This window comes from Neopsephotus bourkii, unplaced genomic scaffold (assembly GCF_033783945.1).
Source record: "Neopsephotus bourkii isolate Nb327-2 ecotype Australia unplaced genomic scaffold, CSIRO-AGI_Nbou_v1 NB_659, whole genome shotgun sequence".
NCBI classification, from domain to species: domain Eukaryota; kingdom Metazoa; phylum Chordata; class Aves; order Psittaciformes; family Psittacidae; genus Neopsephotus; species Neopsephotus bourkii.
This window is the reverse complement of record NW_026901158.1, coordinates 3,706,392-3,731,062: the sequence shown is the minus strand read 5'-3', so window position 1 is coordinate 3,731,062 and position 24,671 is coordinate 3,706,392. Positions and strand designations below refer to the sequence as shown.

At 48.3% G+C, this 24,671-nt stretch overlaps 1 protein-coding gene across 13 annotated transcripts in view; it reads right to left on the bottom strand.

The window, feature by feature from the left end:
- Window positions 1-24,671, bottom strand: part of MVB12B (multivesicular body subunit 12B) — a 57,482-nt gene extending 32,811 nt beyond the window's left edge. For 2 of the 13 annotated variants that reach the window (XM_061352633.1, XM_061352645.1), the window contains exons 1-6: window positions 24,133-24,277; window positions 17,800-17,922; window positions 12,886-12,993; window positions 10,049-10,145; window positions 6,965-7,094; window positions 6,529-6,651 (exon numbers count right to left, since the gene is read on the bottom strand). In XM_061352633.1, coding sequence (XP_061208617.1) covers window positions 6,529-6,651; window positions 6,965-7,094; window positions 10,049-10,145; window positions 12,886-12,993; window positions 17,800-17,922; window positions 24,133-24,195 — 644 coding nt within the window. In that variant the 5' untranslated portion in view covers window positions 24,196-24,277. Of the gene's footprint in view, window positions 1-6,528; window positions 6,652-6,964; window positions 7,095-10,048; window positions 10,146-12,885; window positions 12,994-17,799; window positions 17,923-18,639; window positions 18,944-18,975; window positions 19,120-21,893; window positions 23,119-24,132; window positions 24,287-24,522 lie in introns of those variants that run through there. The other 11 variants (XM_061352636.1, XM_061352637.1, XM_061352640.1 and 8 more) reach the window with 11 other exon arrangements.

Here is a 24,671-nt window from a genome sequence, read left to right as displayed (position 1 = left end):
CTTTGCCAGTAATAAATAATGACAGTCCGAACACTTTACTAAAAGCAATAAACTCAAGAAGTGTTTTGGAAAATGGTGAAAGTGATTGATTTAAAGAAGGAAATATCTGAACACAACCACATGCACTTCAGGGTGAAAGCACAGATTACAAATCAACAGTGGCAGAGATCATATTAAATAGCAGACAACACAGAAGTTTTAGGGGAAAAACGCTCAATTCCCCCGCAGGGCTTATTTAACAACTCAGTGTATAGCTTCTTTGAATGAATACCTTCGGCTTCTACTTAATGACCCTACTCTATACCCTAAAGAAAACATGCCTCCAGGAATATTACTATACCAGGAACAGGGCTCTATAAAGAAAAATGACTCCTAGGAGACCAAAGCCTCTTCACTCAGAGCACTCCCCAAATTTTTCAACACATCCTCAAAATCAGCTAAATCCATCAGACTTCTTCTAACTACAGTTAATGTCTCTCTCGGCTGCTGCAAAGGATTCTTGTGCCTGGAAACCACTCATATTGTTTAAACATTTTTTCCTAATCATCATTTTCTACCACTAAAACATACTGGAATGTGACCAATTTTTGCACGTCTTCATCCAGCTGAGTTGGACGCAAGCCATACGGTCAGTGCAGTTTCATAACAAATTCCTTATGGGAAACAGACTCTGGATAAATGTGTGCCAGCACCTTTACCCGCTCAAGCCAACCCTCATGTTCAGATTTGCACAGTGTATATGCATCACTGACATTTCATCCTTACATTTTGCTTCTTACCATACCTGCTGGAAAAAGTCTATGGAAACACTTCCTCCTAAATTCAGGTTATTGTTTCAATCTCATTGTGTTTTTTTACCCATAGCTACTGAGACATAAGCCCAGCCCTTGTGCCATCCTTAGCCTCTTGTAGGGTTTGTAATTTAAAGATAGGAATACTGTGCTGTATTTCAGGATAGAAGTGATTTGAGCATTCAAGCCAGAGAACAGGTTTTATTAGTTGTAAATCAGAAGGTAGTTTTACTTTAGAGCTCTTTCAATGAAACAGATTAGAAAATACAACCCCATCAAGAAGAAAGCATTCTGTAGAAAGGATCAGACGTCAGAGATCCCACTGACAATATTTTGCAGAGCACTTTACAGTCAAACCAGAAACATCCATCCCAAAATACTCACTATCCAATAGCATTTGGTTCTGATGAGGGACTTTAAGGCAGAACCCCATCACTCTGTTACAGGCCCCTGGCCATCAGGCTACCAGTGGTGTCTGCCTCCACTCCACGGCAGCTCCCCCAGTCTTGGCTTTGTTCCACACCAGAGCAGAAAACCATTCAAACCCTGGAGCCTTTTCCTCTACAGACTCTCCTTAAAAAGTTATTTTAAATGTCTTAAAGAAAAAAATAAAGATTATTATTTTTAAATAGTATTGTTGCTACTTAAAATAACAGGGAAGGTAAAAGGCTTCCTGCTTCCCTTCAATTAGCCCACTGCACAGAATGAGGCTGGCTCACCATCAAGCCAAGTTCAGGTCTCCACCACGCAGGCTTGGTGCTGCTTTATTAGCTGCCACCTATTGCACATCATCAGCCTCCAGCAGAAAGCCACACACTGATCACTTTCCAGGCTTACACGACTAAGTTCAAACACCATTAATAAATCAATTTGAAAAATCAAGACTTCCCTGCCTAGAAAGGAAATTCTTACATTCCTTAACATTAAGCTCCACTGGGAACAGAAAACAGAAGCAAAGCATTTCCCTTTTCTAAGGAGGAGCAGTTTAACTATTTAAAAGGTAATTGGGAGCACGAGAAGAAAATTTACACATCCTGCTCTTATTTCAGGGGTTTAAGGAGGACAACTGTTATCTGATTATCAAAACCAGAGCAACACTTCCCTGGTGCAATGCTCCTGCCAGATCAGGATTTCAAGGCCTGAGCACTTGGTGGCACAGACTGATTGCACAGAAAAGGATGCTGCCAGCCCTGCTCAGACCCACATATGCAAGAGATTTGAGATGCAGCACTTCTGTAGCTTATTAGCTATGTGGATCAGGGAGGAATTACAAGCACAAGATGTATGCTGAGTCCTCAGGTCTGGTGCCTCTACTTCTTCATGGGCACTTCTGCCAGTGCCCATGATGGCTTGTGCCTGGCTGTGCCAGGAGCACCTAGTGTGAGAAACCCAACTGAGCCACTCAGGGTTCCCAACCAGGGAACAGCATCTCCAACACTGCTGGCCTCTCCTGGCAAGGCCAGCCATTCCACCAGCTCTGCCACCTCCCCTGGTCACCAAGCTTGCTTGGAGATACAGCATTCAGGGTCAACACTGTTTTGCTCACCCATGCACCTTTGTGGTCAGTCCAGAGCATGAGTGACCCTCCTGGATGGCAGCAGGCGCTGTAAGCCCCACTGAGACCTGCAGCTGCCCCAGGAGGGTCCTGCCCTATGGTTCTCAACTAGAACAGCCACAGAGACATGCCACAGGCATCCCAGGAAGGCACCTGGAGGAGTTCTGCCCTTTGGAACCTGAACACCGAGCGCCCAGCCATGCTAGCGCATGATACGAATTCAAGCGGATTGCAGCAAGATCTTCCCTCTCCCTCGTAAGCCATTAACCTTTCAGATGACAGCCCTGCAAAGTAAATGACTGAACAATTCCCAGGGTCAGCACGAATCTACATTTTCAAAACCTGACATCAACAAGTAAAAGTTGTGACTGAATCCCAGTCTCCCTGCGAGGAAGATTAAACGCCTGTGACACATTATCTGCAATCAGAGTGCTCCATTTCCCAAAGTATCCGTCACAGATTGATAACATCCACGCAAAAAGTTAAGTGCAATTATGTCTGTCACTGTAAAACACACTTCAGCAGCACTGACTGACATCTTGCTTGCAGCTGACAAATTGTGAGAGGGCTGTTTGAGCAACGGTGGTGGAGACTCCTGCAGCACCTTGGGAAGGGATGTAAAACCACATAAGCTACGTGGGCTCATAGAGCACCATGGCTGTGATGGAGCCATCCTACAGGCAGCCACAAGGCAAAGTGGTTCAAGGTTGGCTCTGTGTGTATTCACAGAAGTGGGGGACTTGCTCCCAAAAGGCTGGAACTAGACTCAGGAAGAGAACATCACACACAAATCGTACTCTAAGAGAGCCTGGGGCATGGAGGGCTGAGCCCCAAGACACTGCTCATATGCTTGTAACATGCATTTTTCTCCAAGCCCCCAGCCCATGCACTGGTGGCAGCCATTCACAGGCTGTGTGAAGCAAAAGCAAAAGGCCAGGTGAGTTGCCCATTACTAGCACCTCTTTTGTGGGGGGGATTACCTTCCTGCTCCCCAAAGGGATGTCACCATGCAGCATCAGTGAGTGCAAGTCTTGAACACAGAGCAGAGATTCTGAGGAAAGTTACAGTAAACTCCCACTGATGACTCAAGTTGACAAAAGCAGTTCTTTAGCAGCAGCCTTCTAGGATGGGAAACTGCAAGTGCATTTCTCCAGGCTGCCATTACTGCCAAGAAGCTGTCGCAGAATTTGGAGAGAAAAGACAGTAAAGCAGCTTGATGCCTTGCACAATGGCACGGTTGTGCTCCACAGCACAGCATGCCATCCTCACTGGAATGTGCAAGGGCTGCCGTTAGAGACCATTAAGCCAGATGCCTGCAGTAGGAAACACCAAGGAGAAGAAATGGCTGAAAAATAACATATGCAGTCCAGCGTGGATATCAGACAAAGCCTCCCCTTGTGCAGCTCTGACTGCGAGCCATAACCCCGCGGCAAAAGCAGTGGAAGCAGCATTGCTGATGTGCAGCAAGCTGTGGAGGTCAAACCTCTGACACATGACAAAACTCTGATGTGCTGCCATCCATCGTCATCAGTAACTTACATCATGGATCAGAGGAGGAAACACAGCTGGAGCAGAAATAAACATCTCCCACAGTAAAAAGTCCTTCCATTTAGGAAGGTTTTGCTGTGCAGAAGCTCACTGGTGTGTTTTACTGGTTTAGTTTATATCCCATGCTAGCAATTGTTCTGAAGCACCCAAGCATGCCCTCTTGATTTAAAATTATTTTATAATGCCAGACAGCAACTGAATAGCTTAAATATTTGACCAGCCTATTCAGCACTGCTCATGGATTTCCTCTTAACACTCACAGAAGCATCAGAATATCTCCCTGCTGTTCCTGTCAGGACATATCCACATGGAATAAAACAACAAACTGTCTACTAGTATAATCTCATCTCTCTATGGTGACGTAAAAATAAGAGGTTACTTGTGACTACAATCTTCCACCAACATTAAGTATTGAGTAACTTACCACATCGCTGATGAAGTATTAGGAAAGGCTTCCAAGTCGTACGTGTTCCCCATAATAATGAAATATTTGCAGGATACACTTTTATATACATTTCTATTTCTTAAAAAATATATTGGATAATAAATAATCAGAGTGAAAAAAAACCAGACATGAAAGATGCTTTGAATGATCAGGCTGGTGGTGTAAAAGTTACCTGTAAATCATGCATGGGGCATGAGAGTGGAGCTGGCTACAGACAGGTGGTTTTTACTAGGAGGCATTAATGTAACATTCAATTATTCCACTGCATACTGGCTGGTTTAACTCAGCCAAATTAGAATACATTTTATATTGACTATTTTGACATTTGCTTTATTTGGCAAGTAAAACAAAACTGATCCAATTTCCTTGCAGCCATTGTAAACCATAAACTGTACAACAAGAGGTTATAAAATATATAAGCCTTGTAAACACTTCTTTTCAGGCTGTCGCCGATGCTCTGAGCTCTAATTTTGGCCCTGTTCCCAATAGCTCTGACACTGCTCAACAGCCTTCCCTGCTCAGCCATAAAGTGACCCTTCCACACTTAGTGATTAAGGACTGCCATTGACATTCTCTTGCTATGATAATTTTTTCTCTTTATTGTGGAAATCTGCCCAGGCAGGAATTTCTTGCAGACAGAAAATGAAGATCTGTGCTCTAAAAAGCAAGACATCTTTTTCTCTGATCTCACATGGCCTGTGCCAGCATGTAGCTTTATGTCCAGTGGAGCTTCAAAACAACGTTATCAGCTCCCAGTGGGACAGCCTGAAATCTCCAAAAGACTGCTGGCTTTTCATCTCTCAGAGGCAAGACAGCATCCCTGCCTGCAGCACACCTGACAGTACAGGATAGCTAGCAGCATGCCACAGCATGGCAGCGACTGAGTAAAACTCTCAGTGAAAGAAATGCCCAAATGCTTTGGAGAGCTTGAAGAGCCACCACAAGACAGCAGATTTAAGTCTGGGTCATGGGTGAAGGCTCAAATGTACACACCTGCCTTCAAAGATACCCAACAGCTTTTCTGAGAACAGTTCAGAGCAGTTTAAGCACCACTCTCTGAAATGACCTGTAAATCAAGACTCTGAAGGACAAAGGTATCACCTATATGACATAATGACTTTTACATAGAAACCAATCCCCTGGGAATTCCCCTCTGCAGTCTCTTTTGTAATTCTAGCTCTTAACAGTTATTGTAATACTGTAAATGTATCTGCAGTATACCAAATGCTTAGTGCAAAAATACATGTTCACTTAATTAAGCAAAAGCCCAAAGGGACCATACACAATGCGCTACCCCCTGGCAATAACCCAGCCCCAGAGTTCAGTGAGTAAGCCTCATCAGGAAGAGCCCATCTCACTCTAGATGCTGTGCTTTCATAGCAAATGCCAGGAGCATAAAGCACTCAGTTTAACCTCTGTCTGGGTTGGTTTGTTGCTTAACAACACTCTATTTTGCCCTGAGAAATTCAGCAAGTAAGCTGTCAATACAGGATTACTGCTATATGCAAGTATACACACAAGTGCATACATTTATACACACACACACACACACACACACACACACACACACACATTATCTATAACACAGGGAAAACAACCTGGACAGACACTATGCCAGCATCTGGCCAGAAGTATGGCTCCTGTCAGATAAGCAGCCTGCTCTGCATGCTCAGTGGCAGCTGCAAGTCTGCAGCACTGTAGCCGGGTCCACAAAAAGACAAAACAGGGCCCGTACTTCAAACTGTGAGCACACTGATTCTGGAGAATGAGCAGAATTGCCTCCCTGTATGTTAAAATCTGTATGAATGCTTCTCCCTCCCTTTGGTCAAGGACAGAAGTCAGCTTGGCTACTTTCTGGGCTACCCTCTACGGATGACCCACACATACTTGCTGGAAACTGTAACGTTCCACACAGTTTAAAGCAAAGAAAAGGTGTAGCTGGCCATTTCCCTTCCTCTGCAGGCTTTTTCTTTCTTCTGACTTCTTCACTTGTATGTCTTTGTACAATGACAGCCAAAGAACTTCCATTGGGCAAATACTTGAAACAATGACACACTCCCTCATTATCAGATCACACCACGTAACCATTCATACTGATGTGGAACCCTGGTCTTGATTCCATCAGGCAAGGTTAGTAACAATACACCATGCAGCATCAAGCAGAAGGGGCTGGAAAGCAGAAAACTTACCTTGGCAGGTTAGGAGCAGGTGTTGAAGATGGTGCTTGGGAAGGAGGAGTTTCAGGCTGCGCAGGTTCATGGTTGCGTGGAACTCTGCCCATCCGGTACCAAATGCCCATGTTGTTCAACTCCCTGTGCAATACACACAGAAGACATTAATGCCATAAGCAAATGACACACATAAGCATGCATAAGTATGAAGCACTGGCATGCTCCACGAACACCTTGTTTAGTGAGAACCAGCCTAATGGGGAGAAAAGGAGAGGGGGGGAAGGTGTTACTTAATGCCTACATCAAATCCAGTAACACTTGTACTTATGTAAACTCTTCTAATAACAAGCTTCAGCTCTTACAAACTACTACTTAGTAATTACAGGAAAACACGGTGCTTAGTCTTGGTACAACTGAATTTAGGACAACAGCTCCTGGAGTGAGGGATACTTACCCTATGAAGGTGTACTGAGGAGGCGCCTGTTTAGATCTACCCAGGATTCGGATATCACAGATCGCTGCCTCTGTAGAATCTCGAGGGATGAATTTAATGCACAGCCTCTTCTTCCTGAAAGCTATTTCTTCTGCAAAAACAACCCAGGACATGGGGCAGTTTTTTTATGCAAGATTAGAGTATAAATGTTATTTATTGTCTCTCCAGATATTAGGGAGATAATTATGGCAGGAACTAGAGCCAAAGAACAGACATATGTCAGCAAACCAGACAGTGCATTGCCATTCAGTGGCTGGAGAAATCTTCTATCAGGAGCAGTCTGTACACTGTGTGAGATTTGTTATTAGGCACTGTGATAAACCAATACTCCCTACTACCCTCTGCGGAGAAGATAAGACATCATGTATGCCACGGCACCACAGAACAGAAATGGCAGGTGATTTTTCCACTTCCACATACTTCTCACATTCACTTTCTCTTTCCACAGTAATATTTGCCTTACCTGCCTGCACAGTCCTGTCTAAATATTCCTCCCACAAGCACTGCCTCTAGGAACATACCTGGAAGCTGCTGACACAACCGGTCAGTTTATTCTGCCAAGTGCTTCCAAAGAGCCAACCAATGAGGAGCAGCAGGCAGGAAAACAGACCGCCACGCGGAGTGGCCAGCAGTACAAGCTGTCTGCCCAAGTCTCACACATCCGACGTGTCACTGACCTCTCCTGACTCAGGCAGCAAGCACTGAAATGATACTCTGCCCTGGAATCTTCATAGGGATAAACCAGATTTACAAAGCAGTAATTGCTAGGACCTCCTACAGAGCAACTGTGCTGCACTGACCTGTGTTCAGAGGGTGGATGAATCTGCTGCATGGCCCTTTCCTGCCAAGCATCACAGAACAATTTCACTTGTTTCCATGTCATCCATCAAGAAAAACTCAAGCCATCAGAGTTAAGGCTTATCTGTATAATGAATTCATGTATATGCATGCTGTCTGCACACAGATACAATCCGCATCCAGCTACGGATCAGTCGCATGACAATGGGTGGCACTGGCACACAGACAGATCTGCGGTGCTTGGAAACCACTGCTTTATCTCACCCTCAAGAGTCTGAACGTGAGCAAGGTGAGGTTTCTATTTGTGAATGCAAGCACTTAAAAGACACAACAGAAGTCTGTGGATAAGCTGAAAATCTAAAATGCACACACTGAATGAAAATCTGGAACCAACCAACAACTACAAACAAGTGCCTGCAAAATAAAAACCCTTCAGGTTAACATGAATAAATATCCTCCAGCTTAAAAATGTGCTCTCACTTCGACAGATGGCAAGCAGCCCTGTCTCTGTAGGCTCCTCCTGTCTTGTAATCCACACCTTGGAGAAAGCAATCCATCCCAGTCTCTGAAATCTGCTGTCACACCAGCACCAACAAATGTACAGCCAGTGAGAGGTGTGTCACCGTACAGCATCTGTGCATGCAGCTTTTCACTTCCCATGCTGCTTTTTAGAGATGCTAAATACCTGGATCCCTAAAGTCTAGTCTCTCCTGCTCTGAAAAACTGGGGTTTTTATTTGAAGTGCCTAAAACTGATTTTGGGAGCCCAGGGATTAAGACTTCCACACCTGGAAATTTCCTCAGAACCTAGTAAGGAGTAATGTATTTAATATATTTACTACGAGTCAACTGTCACTTAGAGTAAGAGCACAGAAACATGTAACTGAACAGAATGAGTGTCTCTCATTTGACTTTCACAGAAGTACAGAGCTGACTGTTTGCTTTTGTCTTTGGTCTCTTTCACACTTGGCTAGAGTCTGCAGTCTGTAGCAAACTTGGTTTAGGAGCTGGATTCATTAATTACACATGCTTAACTAGAGTTAATTTTACGTAAACATATTATAAGCAGTCAATCAAAATGTGTTCATTCATGCTAATGGAGGCAGGGATATGCGCTGCTTCATTAATACAAACAGGGCCTTTGCTTTGAAGATGGTCTGGGTTCCAATCTAATGCATTGAAATTAATTGTAAAGTCCCCTTCCACCTTTTCACCAGGACTTTCACAAAAGTTACAGCAGCTCATGGTAAGTGTCCAGCACTCCCAAGAGTGAGCAGGATAAACCTGTGACCCTTCCCCAGCCTGTATGTGCCCAGGAATTCTCCAGGAAAAGGGGATGAGCCAAGAGAATGGGAAATGGGCTGTAGAGCCTTTCACTTCTAGGTCACGGGTTCAAATCAGAACCAGGTCGACAGCGACTGAAAAAACACCCTCATCTGCTACAGATGCAGATGAATGAATCCATGCAAAGGAAGAACTCCTTTCTACTCATAACTACACTGGATTTCATTACTGATGAGCCTGGTACCATCACTGTACCTGAGCAGTAGCTGTATCAGCACATGGTGTCCTGCAGCCCTTCCACACTCAGCTCCAGTGGGGCTCATCCCCATCCTCCACACTGGAGGCCCAAAACACCTGATGCTGCTGCAGAGCAGAATGATGCGACCAGATGTGGCTCCAACTGCCACGAGGATCCAAATACACTGTTTGGGAGCTGCTGGCTTAAATGTTGCAGCAAAATGACTTCTGTCTTCTAGAAATGAGGGTGGTACTTTCCCTGGACATTCCATTTGTGTCTTCTCTCAGTAAGTGCAAACATACCCCACCATCCTCAGCACTACCTGACAGGACATTTGCCTTCAGTTATGTAAAGCTGTCAGGCATGAATCCTGCACCACAAGCACATGCCCTTCCCTTTGGTATGCATTTGAGACCATCCTTCAGGACAGCAGCTCTGCTCCCACCAGGCCTAGCCCACACTCACAAAATGAGAACATGAACTACTCCTTCCTGCTCTAGCAGGCTCGCTGGTGGCAGCCGGGAAGCAGTGTTAAGAAACCTGGAAGAGTACAGGAAAATGAAAGGCTGTTCCACTGCAGTCCAGAGCTGCCTCAAACATGCACATGTAACTCCAGAGCACAGCAGTGCTGAGAGCATCCCTCTGCCTGGGACACTGCTGCCCACACAGGCACTGGTGGAAAGGCTGCTCCCAAAGCATGGGACTGAAAAACAGATGCCAACTTACGTGTATCAGAGGTCTCCTGGATGGGAATGAAGCCCACTGGTAAAGTGTCCTTGATATCAATGAGCTTCATATCAACCAAGACATTGCCTAGATGACTCTTTGGAGAGACAAAAAACAACAGTTAACTACGACAATGTCACCAAATTCAAACCCAGCTTTTCTCACCTGCTGAACCCCAAGACACTGTCATTGCATCTGACCAGCACCATTAAAAACGGTTAAGCTGCAAGCCAACACTTGCAACTGTCTCCTCTGCAGGAGCTGTGTGACAATTGACTAGGAGATACTGGACAACTGTCAGCATTTATAGACTCTTACACCTCATCCACTGCCATACTCCTGGATCCTCAGAAGCACAACCAAATTCTTCCCTTTGGAAACACAGCCGTTCAAAGTATTACCTCTGCTACCTCATCCACTAAGCAGGTCACCTTAGTTCTCACACACTCTACACCTACAATAGCAACATGACATTTCTGTGACAGTAACAGCAGAAAGCATTACGGGAAGATGGTTCAAGCAGACACAGCCAAAGTTATTACATGCATTAGCTAATTAGTACTGAACAGACATGGTTCTAGCTCCAAACACAGGCACACTCCAGAAGAGCAGGCCATTTGGAACAGAGAACTTCATTTGGAGTCCATATGAATTCTGAACTGATGCCTCGCCCTATTAATCAAGGCTTGAAGAGCTCAAAACACAATTCAGAATGACAGCCTCCACAATTGTTTAGAGACCAGATTTTCTTTGCAGTTCTCATTAAAGCCAGCACTGCTGCCAATAATCTGGATTCACGTATGGAAGAAAAACACACTTTAGTTACTGCACAGCCTTTATAAACAGAAATGCAATACAGAACAATTAAAATTTCACCCTAAGCCATCAAACCATGTCAGTGTTTTTTACTGTTACTGGTCGATAAGTGTCTCCTTTAGTTTTTATCTGGCAGAGTATTTCAGACAAATCTCTCCTGTGATTATTACACTGAGCTATTTTAAAACATTTAAATTTGCAGCCTCTAAAATAAGGGGAAATCGGGTCTGAGTTTATTTTTTGGAGGTTCTGTGTTTCACGGTTAACTCCTCATGAGGAAGGCCACCCACATGCATCCATTCCGCTTTGGCCAGGGCATTTCAGAGCCAGCAATGCTGGATGCTGTGAAGCCTGAGTATATCAGTTACCATGGTCCTGGCACAGCAAATGGTAGATGAAGTGGTCGCTGCTGATTCACCTTTCATGTTTTATTTATCCAAACTGTCTGGCTGTGTTACATCAGTGTGCAACTTTCAGCTGATCATTCCTCCATCAACAGCAGACAGGTAGGAGAGATGACCTCTGTTAAGTCTGTTAGTTGCTGAAACACTGGGAGTCAGCATCAGTGCTCTGCCACAAACACAGGAGAAAAGGGCAGAAAGCCTTCCCGTTTGCAAGATGCACCACTCGGGGCCTCCTCACCATGACACTCAAATACCAGCAATGTCCTTATCTGTCAAATACTGTAAGCTGTTAAGAATGATGGTTCTGATAAAAAGACACTACAAACTATCTCCGTTATTATCCAGGTACCTGAGGGGCAGCTGGGACCAGCAGTCTTCCCCATACACTCACTTTAATTCACTCCTCATCAATATGAGGAATGTATTCCCAAACCGTGCCGAGCAGAGGATTCATGCCAAAAGCTCAACAGGCACCGACTGAGGGTATTTACACTCTCTGGTAGCCAGCAGTTGCTACTACCCTATAATGATTTCTGACAACCTCACATTTAAGGTAGCCACAGATAAACTGTATACTCAAATCATCACGAATCTTTGTATTTAATGCCCTCCCTGCCTGTTCTGGAGCTATTATTCCTGCTAGTGCAGGTACTCCAGGATGAAAAGCACAATTATTGTCCATCTACCCCAGGAAGTGGTATTTCCCATAGCTCTGGAGCTTTATTTTAATGTAGAGGCAGGCAGGGAAGCGGATGGAATAAAGGTCAAATGCTGGAAATTGGCAGCCCCCAGCCTTCCTGTCAGGACCCACGATCAACATCTGAGGTCACAGTCGCTTTTCTGTTCCTGTTGTCACTGAAAGCACAGGTACAAAATGGTATCTCCATAGCCTGACAACTGAGTCACTGTGAATATCCAAAACACGACAAAAAGCAGGATTACCCACTAGATGGAGTGCATTCATTGTGGAATTAAATAGTTCCTCCAGAAAAGGGGAAGTTTTCACACTAGCCTCAACCAAAACCACTGTAGAAGGCATCAGGATCTCATTGCACATGGTCACCTCTCCTCCGCAGATGTGGGCAGATGGCCATCACTAATCAGAAATTACCCAATGCTTAATAGCCACACTAGAAGATCAGAGGAACATGGTGTGTACAACATGGGCAAATTTGCAAGAATCAGCACCAAAAAAAACAAAGAAAGGGAAGCTAATCCTGCAAGAAAGTATCCATGATACCCCAGCATTCAGAAACTAATATTTCCTTCATCAACATTCCCTGTAGCATTTGCTTCTCTAGGTAGAGCTAGAAATTCATCAGCATCATGAGCACGCAGCACCCAGTGCTAAAACAGGAAACACTAAAGTGAGGGGGTTTCTGAAATGCAAGTGTTCCCTTTTCTGCAGCTTTTATTGCAGATTTTGCCAGCAATTTCTTTCCATGAAGAACACACAAAATGCAAATACCCTGCCATTGCAGTTTGCCTCCTGACTCACCCAAACTCGGTGAAGTGCCTGCCTGAATTATAATTGGCTCCATAAAATGAATTACCTTATGGGTAAGAGCATGCCAGGCACAGATGCGAATCGTACAGACATTCAGCAAACGGACTTACATTTTCTTTTGAAAACGATCTCGTGAAGCACAGGTATCGTGTGACCTTGGATTTAAATAAGCCGTCTTTCCAGAGGTCAGCATCCAAGCCATCTGCTGTTTGTGCAACCTGGAAAGAAGAGACAGAGGAGATATGTGAGCCAAGATAAAGTTAATATATGTGCAGTACTTCTTCCTCAGACCTCTTCTAATTAACGGTAGCCCGAACTCTCACAGCATCTCATTAGTTTCTTCACAAGGTGCAGTGCAAAGAACTTCCAAGAGGAGGTATAAAAAGAAGTTCTAAAAACGCTGTCTCTTGGGAGCCCATTGATTAAAGATGCTCTGACAAAGGCTATTCTAATGAGGAAAGAGCAACTTTGGTTACAGTTTCCAAACAATAGTTTGGGAAAGTCAGCATATCGCGGCTCTCATTACCACCCTACAGGCAAGGGCACATTGGGGCAAGCTGGGAGGAGGGTCCATGTAGACAAAGCACAGAAACTGCCCAATCTCAGTATTATATTCACAGAAGAGGCAGAGGAATTCTGGTTCCAGGCAAAAAGGCTGCTTAAAGCAGCTGGGGAAAGCCCTGGTCACTCGTGGACTTCAAAAGCAGTCCTGTGTGTGAGGATGCACCCTGAAAACATCCCTTTCCAATGCAACTCTATGCCCAGTTGAATCAGTGGCACACACACGGAGGGCCAAGGAAACAGACTGTGGGTCTGTCCATCTGCCTGACCCTCAAATCACATGGTGTCCTAAAACCATGACACACAGGCACGTACAAGAAGAGAAAGGCAGAAGATTTCACCTTTGAGCTGATTCAATGAGTGAGCACAAGGCAGCATCGTGCCCAGGGAAAGGACTCTGCTCTATTAGCAACTGGGCACTCACCCTGCACCAGAAGCTGGTAAGAGCCCCTGCCACTGAAGGTTTGTTATCAAATAAGAGAGAACACAAAGCAGCACACACAGGGGTAGCAGAAATAAGATCACCCCACCAGACTAACACCTGACTGATGGCTCCCAACAGAAGACTCCAGAAGCACAGCTGAACTTCTGCCTAATGCTTCTCAGATGGGGGCAAACTGCTCCACTGCAGCTCTTCCAAGTCTAATCTTATTGAGTAAGACCTTGGGCCCAGAGCAGCCAGATAACAAAGAGCTGACAGTTGTTGTCACTGTTTGCACCCATGTTTTGCTGAGGAGAGGCTCTGTGCAGGGCACAGGAAGCAAGAGATGCGTGCTGACAAGACCCTCCAATTATCCCAAGTACAGGAGAGAAAAGCCTGTTTATTGTCTGATCAAAGGGAGCAAAGTGCATTGGCTGCTCTTCGCATTTCAGCAACTGCTGTTTCACAAGCCCCTGCTCAGCTCAAGCCCTTGCACGACACAGCTTTTGCAGTCAGGTTTCTGCAAAGAAACAGGCATCATTTTTTAAACAGTAAAATCTGAAAACAGGATTTTGGTGGGATTTTTTGCTGCTTTATTATTCCCTGAATTCAACTGTTTCCTAAAGTGCTACTTTAGGAACATAACAAAATCCATGCACATCTCCTTCCCCTATGGTTAAGTCTGGCCTGGTGAAAACATATTCAGACAACAGACTGCTTGGAAAAACCGTTGGCATGCAGGGGCCCTTCACTTGGACTCCAGCCCTGTTTAGAAACTGTTTTTAGAAATCATTTCTGCTTCTGCTGAAATAGAAGTCACAGGTGACATTAACCCCAAGCACCCTGCCTGCGCATCATCCCACCGAAGTCTTCTTCCAAGCCTGGGGAACATAAGCATGCATTAACTTGTCAGAAAACTCATGGGGAAAGAAAACAGTGCAATATAAACAGGATACATCTTACATCATCTGCTGGGCTCCTGCAGGCAAGGAGGATCCCCACCACCTCCTGAAGCAGAACTCTGCCTGAGCAGTGCTGCTTCGCAATGGCAGAGTGCCCTCGGTGGGGCAACACAGGAGGGGAGCTGGCCTGGAAAGGCCAAGGCAGACCTGTCTATCCTGTGCAGCCCCAGCTCATCAAGTGCTCTGCTTGGCTAAGAGATACGTAACATGTGGGATGAAGGACATGGCACCCAGCACCAGGACCCAGTGCCCCAGGCACAAGGAATGGTCCTTCTTAGGAGCTGACAAAGACATTCCTCAAGCTACAAACACCAGTGGTGCAGAACCATCCCTGCTCCAACACGGCCCTGGGTGAGCAGCATGCTCAGGCTCTCGCCCTAGAGCAAACCCCACACGGAGCTGACAGTCAGCCAGCAGCAAGCAGTGTGGCTGCACGGGAACCACACCTCTCTCCTACCCCAGGCTCCCGTCTCTCCTCCCTTTCCTCTCCACCCATACGCTCAGTCTTGCCAGTTTGGGCAGATTTTCAGGAATCTAACTTCAAACACACTGTACATTTTGGCAAAATCAAGTCTTTGGTGCTTCAGCTGTTAAAATACCTGGCTAGTCAAGACAAGTCGTTTTCTAAACAGACACTACGGCAGTGGAGGTTTCTAATTAAACTACTGAGGGAAAAGATCTCTGACCCATTTGCCAAGCTTCTCCTGGGTCTGGTCCCTTGGGCTCTGTCACATTGCCACCTCGAGCTGGGCAGGATGCCTGGATCTGGGCTCCATGTGAACCTGGGAAACACACAGGGACATCCCCAGGGCATTTAAGTTACACCTGGGCTGAAAGCACCCATGCCTTTGCTTGGTTTGTTTTAAAGAGAAGCAAAGGTAAAAGGAAGGAAAAGAGTATGCCAATGGTTGGTTGTTGGAGAAAGGACATGAACAAAGAGGAAGCTGGGCAAAGCCTATAAATAACATCACAGTCTCAGAGAGAACCGGATACTTCACCATCACAAAACTCAAAACTATTAGTGAAACTATATGATCTCAAATTCATCACTAATAAGAGGAAATACTTTCCCATGCAACTCTGAATCCACTTGTGGAACTGAATGCTGCAGGAAGCTGGAGCAAAATGCAAAGCAATCAGATCCCTGTGAGGACTACAACATCCCAAGAGAAACAGGGATTTCAGGAATACACTTTTAGGATAGAGCTGCCACAGCTGCCTTCATCAAAGCTTCACACCCTGAAGTAACAATCAGCTGTTGGTGTCTCATTAGGGAAATAGAAGAGGAAACACAGCCCAAGACTGCCCAAGTCCTCACGTTGCCCATGTCTCAGAACATGACTTTCTCTACTGCACTGAGAAGGGCACTTCTGCATACTCGGCTTCATGCCTTCAGAGACAGCAGACTTGAGTTCCACAGAGGTCACAGGGAAGTGACAACCCTGCATACCACACAGTGATCCAGAGCCCAGACTCATGCAGAGGAGCCACCTTACCAGACATCCACGCAAGAAAAGTAGCCCTGCATGCCACTATCCTTTGGGTCTGTGCACCAGGACACCCTGTTATATCAGGGTGGCACCCTGGGCGGCTACAGTGAAAAAGACACTGACCATGGCTGGAGCTGGACTGCTGATGTGCCATACAGAGCTGAAGTGTGTGAAAGCTGTGCTCAGGGTAAGACAGCTGCAGACAGCAGGCACTTCCCCACGGCCTGCAGCAGAGAATGCTGGCCCCAAGGTCAGAGGAGAGCTCCTTGTAAACAGAGAGGAAAGCAGAAGAACCAGAAGAAAGGCAGCCTCCTCTCTGTACCCCCCAGGAGAGAGCGACCCACATTCGCAAGCATTATTACAACACCACTGTAATTGGATTAAGCCACAGGAAGACTCTTTTATCTTGCTTAGTTTAAACTGCGTTAGCGCTGGAGCTCCCTATTAAACCACAGACAGGCTATCTGGGGTGAGCGGCTCTCTGCCCAGTCATTTAAGCAGAATGCAATTCTGTTATCACAACTCTCACATTGTCCCATGCTCCTTTATCAGGGTAAGCAGCTAATTACACAGCCTGGCTCACACAGGTAATGAGCACTCAGAAAAATGCAGTAAATGCAAAAACCCTTCCAGGTCTTTTAAGCAGCCTTTTCACAATTCCCTCCCTAGTGCCCCTACTTCAGCCTGATCCATTTTCTTCTTTCTCACACTGAACTGGGTATGCAATGATCCAGAGCTGGAAAGGTTTGAGTAAAAACCTCAAGTCAACTGGATTCCACTCCCAACCGCACAAGCCGTGCAACTGTGGAAAGCAAAGGTGGATGTAGCACAGTCAGAGCAGGATACACACAACAGCGAGCAGAGTGACTGCAGGCCAAACATTTCCGTATAGAGCTCCGCAAGGTCAATATTTAAAGATATTTCACTGTTTGGGACACTAATCTATGCAGAGAAAAATCATGTTGTTCGTTACACAGTAACTAATCCATGGAACAAGCAGCTGTTAAACAGTGACCTCCCTTTATGCATTCACATCCTCATCTCTGCTGTATCCAGCTGCCTTTTCCTGCTGCCCAACATCCTGCCAAAACTTAGTTTAGAAGTTTGCATTCTGTCCATCAAAATTATCCCTGCAATTTCAGCTGGATGTGAAACTCTTTGCTTCCCATTCTGGAGCTTCTCATCATCATTGTGCAGTGCTGATATGTGGGATTAAACAGCTGATGTGGGATCCATTTACCCAGAGATATAATTTGTGCAATACTTAAGACTCCTTCAGGATGAATGTTACTAGGATTATTAAATTTGCATGCCACAGTGGCCAGCTGTTTCTGAAAACCCATCCTCCAGGTAATTATGCTCCTCTGGAGTGGCACAGATGAAGTAGCATGATTGCACCCCCAAACCTCCACCGAGGGAAAGCATGAAGTGCTGTGGGCTGAGAGGTGGGCAGCTGGACCTCAAATTACTTCTTAAAGGACACATCTGAAGGCAAGCCCTCTCTGGAAGAGATGCTGTTCCCAGCAAAGTAAAGCCTCATTAGCCTAGAACCAAAGCATTAGCAATGGCAGCTGAAACAGCTCAACTTACTACATCATAATCTGTAGGTGCTCGGTTCCGGGATGCAACCACACCAACACCCGTGATGGGATCCATCGGCAAGTCGGGCAAGGCATCGGAGAGGTCTCGCACTTCAGGCATTATGGACTGATCCTGAAAGAAAGGAGCAGAATTAAAGGGCTGTTCATCAGAACACCCCAGCAGAAGACAGAGAGCACTGAGAGAGCCTGCATGCATGCCACAGTGCCTGTGCTGACACACCACAGACTGCCAAGTTAAACAAGGGATTAGGCCAGACACACCTCCTGCACTTTCATTTGCTTTTGATAAGAGGGTACATTTGTGCAATGCCCAACAGGTTTGGAATTTGGGCCTGCAGCCTCTTCTGAGATTAATTTTGTTGCTTCCAGGATGCTTAGCATGGGCTGGTCTCCATCTAGCAATGATGGGAAAACCCAAGCTCATTCCCTTCCCTTCCAAACAGAGGGCAAATTTCATCCCAGATGAAGCAGCTCTGCTATTTCAAGCAGCAAGAAATCTGCTCCTAATGGCTTGATTGTGAGGGTCCCCATCCACTACGAGTGTTACACACACTGGGGGTTTCCCCACAAGTCTTCAATCCCACACACCCTCCTGAACCAGACCATTATCATGTAGCAGCACAGATGTATCTGGCGCTGTACGCAGAACTGCACTTGCTGCAGAGGGCCTCAACACCAGGGAACACAGATGAAGCAGCACGGGGTGGTCTGATGCAAAGCAGAAAGAGGCCTTGAAGAGGCCTGAGCATCTTCCAGGAGAAGGGACACATCACCAAGTACTTCACAGGAAGGAGATATGCAACGGGGGATAGAAGCAGGTAAGACCAACCGATTCTGGAGAGATGCTGTTGCAGGAAGCAGGAGGAGAAGACAAGAGAGCTGCTGAAACAACTTGTTGAGGAGGATGGGGAAAGGTGCCACTGCCTCAGCACGTGGTCTCCTGCAGAGGCAGCCAGTCAGGGCAAGTCTTCTCCAGCTTTTAGGCAGGAATGCCCCAGGAAACCGCCCCCCACGCACCCCAAGATAAAAGGGCAGTGCTTTGTGTAAACAAGCGTCACTGCTGCGCAGCCAGACAAGCCGTGAACCAGAGCTACCTAATTCAATTCCCTCCTCAGAGCAATTAAACCCCAGCATTTCGAGGCCATGTAGACAGCTGGTTACTTACTGCTCCTAGAAAAGGCAGAGGTGAGTGCTGGTGCCAGTGGGACCTGGGTTTACACTTCACAGTGCCCAGTCAGAACAAACATCGTGCTGCAGGCAATAAGAAAGAGCAAGTCTGGGCCCTAGGTAAACAATAATAATGTCACACGAACAGCCAGACTACCTGAGGAGTCCAAAACAGAAGCTAGGAACTGGTAATGGCAAAACCACTACTGCTGATGAACCAAACCCAGTGGAAAGCTCTGCCTGTGCTGCTCCACCGGCTCATCCAGATGCCTTGCAAATAATCCAGAACCCACTGCCTAAAACGTGAAGCACGAAGCAAACATAATGTGAACTTGAAAAAGAACTTACAATCTGTTCTTCATACAGACACACATTTTCTGAACCTTTTCCAAGTCACTCTCAATAATGTGATGACTTGTTATTACACATTGGGAGGAGCTGGGAGATAATGAATGCTGATAGGAGCTTCTCTTAAGCCATTTTGAACTGAAATCCAGGTAAGTGACGATATTCCCCAGCACACTAAGAACACCACAGGGCAGGTTCCAGCATGGCTGCAAGGAAGCAGATCTGCTCCTCCAGCCTCCCAAACCCACCCTGACCAAGCACTGGCTTGCTCTGCAGAAGCGAGGGGAGCAGGGGCAGCTGGGATGGCACTGACACCTCAGGGTGGAAAGCAGGGGGGCTCTGCCCCCTCTCTCAAGCCCTGGGAGAGCCCAGGCATGCGCAGAGCATCCGGTACTCCCTCCTCTTCCACAGCAGTGATGGTAAGGATGGGGCTTATGCTGCGGAACACTGCCCCGGCAGGATCCTGAGCAGCAGCAGTGTTGGCCTGGGAAAGGCTGAGGATGCGGCCCTGGGAGTCCCTGGCACCCCTGTGGGAGCAGGTAAAGGTGCCTTTACCAGCAGCCCAAAAGCACTCTGGCCTCGGCAGGAGGAAGGGGGGACGTTTGTGGGAGCCGTCTGCGGTCCCGCTTGGTGCAGCAGGAGGAGGAGAAATTAGCATCAATCCTCACTTTGTACTGGCTCACACAAAGCCCCTCTATGGCAGCGGCAGTGGCCAAGCACAGAGAATGGGGCTTTCTGCCTTGAGAGAGCAGGAGGTGGAAGCTGTAGGGCAAGTCACAATGCAGCACTGGTGCAAGGCCTGGAGCAGCACCCCACTGCAGTGAGGGCTGAGCTCCCCACAGCCACTGCTGCTGTGCCCAGCAAGCCTGGCACCCTCGTCTGCCTCATGCTCAGGCCTCAGCTGTGCCCATGGCTGGAGAGGATGGGCAGGCAGAGAGCACGTGCACACAAAACAAACCTCCACGTCTCCAGGCAGTGCAGAGCACCCTTGCTCTGCAGCACTCAAAAATGGCTGGGCCCATGTCTGGCCACCACAGCACAGCAAGGCTCTGCTGCAGCTTCCTGCTGTGCGGGTGGCATGGAGGATGCATCTGGAACAGATATGGAGCAGCAGCAATCGGTTTGTACACTCGGGTAAATGTTTTTGTGAACTCTGCACAGGTCAGAGGGGAGTCTATGGCTGGGCAATCATACAGACGATTAGTTACATTGCCCTTCTCCCCCCAGGGCGCCTGCAAAGTTTGGTTTCTTTTCTATCATGCCTTTGAACTTAGAACCTAAAAGCAAACAGTGAGAGAAAAGATTAAATTAAGGAGCAGGATTCTATAAATACTCCTATTAGACAGCTTGTTATTTTAATGAAGCTCTCTTTAAACAACACAAGTTTGACCTATACACCCAACTAAACATCATGGTGGCCAAGAACTCAAACCAGCTGACCAGGAGGTGGCCTGTCTCCATCCTGTGCTCAGCCAAGCTCTGCTGAAGGGCCCTGTGCCACTCTGCTCACTGTGGGGTTATTCTGGGAACAGCCCAAAACAGCATTTTTCCCACCAGTTGGGAGCATGCTCCCTGGAAGTCATTCCCAACTGCAGGGCCACATCCAGCAAAGGGAAACCGGATGCAAGCTCTGATGCAGGAAGAAGTCTGTGGGGCCACTCAGACAAAGCCACCAGGGAAAGGATGTGGCTCCACCAGAGAAAGTCACTGTGTGTCCTGCCAGCACCACTCCTGAGTAATGCACGGCAGAGTAGAGTGGGATGGCTGCAGGACAAGACGCAGAGACCATATGGTTTGACATGCAGCCACCACACTGCTGGCTTTATCCCAAATGCCTTCTGTCCCCCTTGAACTGGCCATGCTGAAAAGCAGGAGACAAAGCAGGAGACTGGGGATCTTGATGCCCAGCTGTAGGAGAGACCTTCAGAGCCTCTGCCTCAGCCAAGGCCCTGCTTTATTGTCTTTGCCTCTTCCTGCCCAGAGTCTGGGGCACCACTTGCTCTGTGTGGCACCAAACCAGGTATGGCCAGACACAAACCAGGCGCAACGTCTGCAGGTATGAGGCACAGACCCCATCCTGCTCCCTCATCCTGCCATTCCCCAACCCCAGCCAGTGACAGCCTTCAGAGCAAGCTACCAGGTACAGGCAGGGAAGAAGAGCAGAGGAAGTGCATGCATCAGGCAGTGACATTCAGTCAGGAAGCCACATGTGTGCAGCCCAGCCAAGGTCTCGGTTTAACCCGTCACCACACAATGCTCACCAGTGCTCCACTCTGACTCTTCCTGCTGTGAAGTACCTACTTCCAACAGGCACAGCGTGTCTGCTCCCTAGGAGACGTGTAACACAGGGCCCGTGCTGCCCTGGTAGGACAAAGCCGTGTGCCAACTGGCAGCACAGCTCCTCGTAGCTGCCTCAGCACCTCGAGCCTTGTACCCTTTGGAGACAGCAAAGCTGAGGGCAGCCCATGACCCCAGAGTGCTGTCCTGCAGCCCATGCCCGCAGTCACACACACCTCTCTTTCTCACAGCACTCCCAAGACTGTTTGCGTCCTTCTCACTTGCTCTCACCCGTTTTCTTGCTAGCTCATCTCTGCTTTTATGTGTTTATCCTAGGCATACTTTTCTGCTGGTTCCACTGTCCATTTCAAGTATTCCACTGAGGTGACTGACCACACACGCTGCTGTGCTTTGGATGGGACTATCTATAACAAAGGAATACATTTTCAGAAATGAATGTATTATTGAGTTTGTAGAACATTTTTCCCCCTCGGCATTCCTTTTCAGCAAGTTAGGCAAGTTCAAGAGCTGGTGGGTACATGATCAAATCAGGCCTGATGATGTATTTGCTACAGAAGCATCATGCTGCCAGCAAAGCAGGTCAAGTTCTGAAGTTAAATAGCAAGGGACTTGGAGAGAATGGGCTTATTGTTTCTTCCTTCTACTACAAGCCCTGCACTTTGACACTGACTTGTTCTTCCTACAGGCAGAAAAGTATGAGCTAAGCCAAAAGTGGAAAAAAAATTACCAACTACCTCACTGAGTTCCTGCACCCTGCGGGAAATAACCCCATCAAAGCAAAGCAGACACGTTGCTAAAACCCTCGCTCGCATGCTTGGGCTATCGCTCCATCACTTTATACAGGCAGTAGGTACTGCTGGCACGACACACGTCGCTTCAAAGTTACATTGCCATTCTCCTCTGCACGCCTGGTCCTCCCACTGCGTCCGGGAACAGGACACAGCCAAGCCAGTTTTCTATTTCTGTTCATGGAATAGGACACAGTTTCAATCAGAAAACAGGAGACCATGGCAGGACAAGGGGTCAGGGCCCTGGGGGCCTCCATCACAAGCAGGCAGAATTTCAGTTTCATGTTTCTCCCCAAATAAAGGTATGTCTGGAGTCACCCCCGCACCCAGGCTCCCGTCTTCGAGACAGCTGCCCTGTCTCAGCTGCAAACTCTCTACAGTTTAACTGACCTGGATGGAAACAGGAACTTAAGTCATGGAATGAGCAAAACTGGAACTTGTATTGCTTCACAGCACATCTAACTATGGACACACATCTGTGAAGAGCGTTCTATTTCAAACCAAAATAGGTTTCCATACACAACCAACCCATCAAAATTCAAACAACATTCAGTTCAGTTACTTCTATTTTGGCACATGTATGAGCTATGCAGTCCCTGGGGACTACAACAACCCTTGGGCCTGGGATTCATTTTGTCAGAGCAGCATGCACTCCAAGACTGAAGCATTGCGTGTTCTATTTCACACCTCCAGAAGCTCAAACTAAGCCTTTATGGTGAGAAAATGTAGCTGGTAACGCTACCTTAGCTAAAAATTACCGAGGTGACACCACCAACCTGCTCCACGATGCACTAAGGTACACGTTAGCATGTTCTCATGCAGCTAAAATAAAACACAAGATGGAGAAACCTAAGTTTCAGCCCAAACAGCTGAACACCTGCTGAGGCCCAGCCTGGCTTGTTTCTGCTGAAGGCCTCATTTTGCATTACTGTGACCAAGCACAGAAAACACTGAAGCCTGGTAGGTCTTTGAGAACCTTCCCAAAAACCAGTGGAAGCTCAGGAGTCTCAGTAATGCACGAGGTGAGTACATGAAACACAGGAAACCCAGTATCGCTGCTCTGACCAGTGCTGTAAAGAGAGAGCTCACATTATCACCTCCAGATACACAGAAACATGAGAGCAGGTGAGAAAAAAGGGTAGTCATGTAAACCCATGCTGTAAACGCTTGCTGCTAAAGACCACACAAAAGGCACGGGTTTTGCTATTGTCTCCAACCAGTCACTAATGACATCTACAGAAACTCCCGAGCAGGTCAAGGTCACCAGGGCTTTGCCCCACTGCTGATCCTTGCCACCGACAGCAGAGCGCTTTGGTCTTGCATGGGGTCACCGGGGAGCTCAGGACACGACCAGGGCTCAACGAAGCCTCGGTCTATTCTGTACGCAGCCACCCACAAGCCGCTGCCCGAGCCCTGGGCGCCCCCACCTGCCCCTCCTCAGCGGGCAACCGAGCAGCCCGGCCCGCACACCGGGCCCTGCGCAACCCCCGCTCCGCCCGGGCGGGGGTCCCAGTCCGCCCGCCTCGCCCGGAGCTCGGGCCGTGCGAGTGCTCCCGCCGCCGTGCCCCGCAGGCCCAGGCCGGGCTGGGCCCCCCTCTCGGACGCGCTGCCCCCGCCAGATCCCCGAGCACCCACCGGGCCTGGCCCCCGGCCCCAGAGGGGGGCGGCCGCACCGGGCCGGGCCGCGCCGAGGGTCCGCGGCGGGTGCGGGGACACTTAACTGTTGCCCGTGCGGCGGGCGGCGGGTCGCGGCTCCCCCGGCGCAGGCAGAAGCAGCTCCTCATCGCCCGGCGGAGCCGGCGCGGCGCGGCCCGGCGGGAGGAGCGGCGGCGGCGGGGGAGCGGCCTGCGGGCCCGGGCGGAGCGGGGCGGGGAGCGGCGGGCAGGCCGCGGCCCGGCCCCGCGCGGAGCCTCACCCGGCGGGGCGCGTTGTCCCGGGCCCCGGGGCGCTCCGCGGCCGCAGCAGCGCAACACAGCGCAGCCGGGCTCCCCCCGCCGCCGTTGCCGCCGCCGCCGCGCAGGCTCCCGCCCACCCGCGACCGGACCGCGGCGCGCAGGGCCCAGAGCCCGCCCCGCTCCGCGACCCCCGCAGCCCGGCCCCGGGGCACTCACCGTGCGGCAGCGCAGCTGCCTCCCACCGCCGCGGCGAGGGCCCGGCCCACCGCGGAACCGGCCCCGCCGGCCGGCACTCGCGCCCGCCCCACCCACGGCGGGGCACCGGGGCCCCACTGCCACCCCTCGGCCCCCGGAGCTCTGCCCAC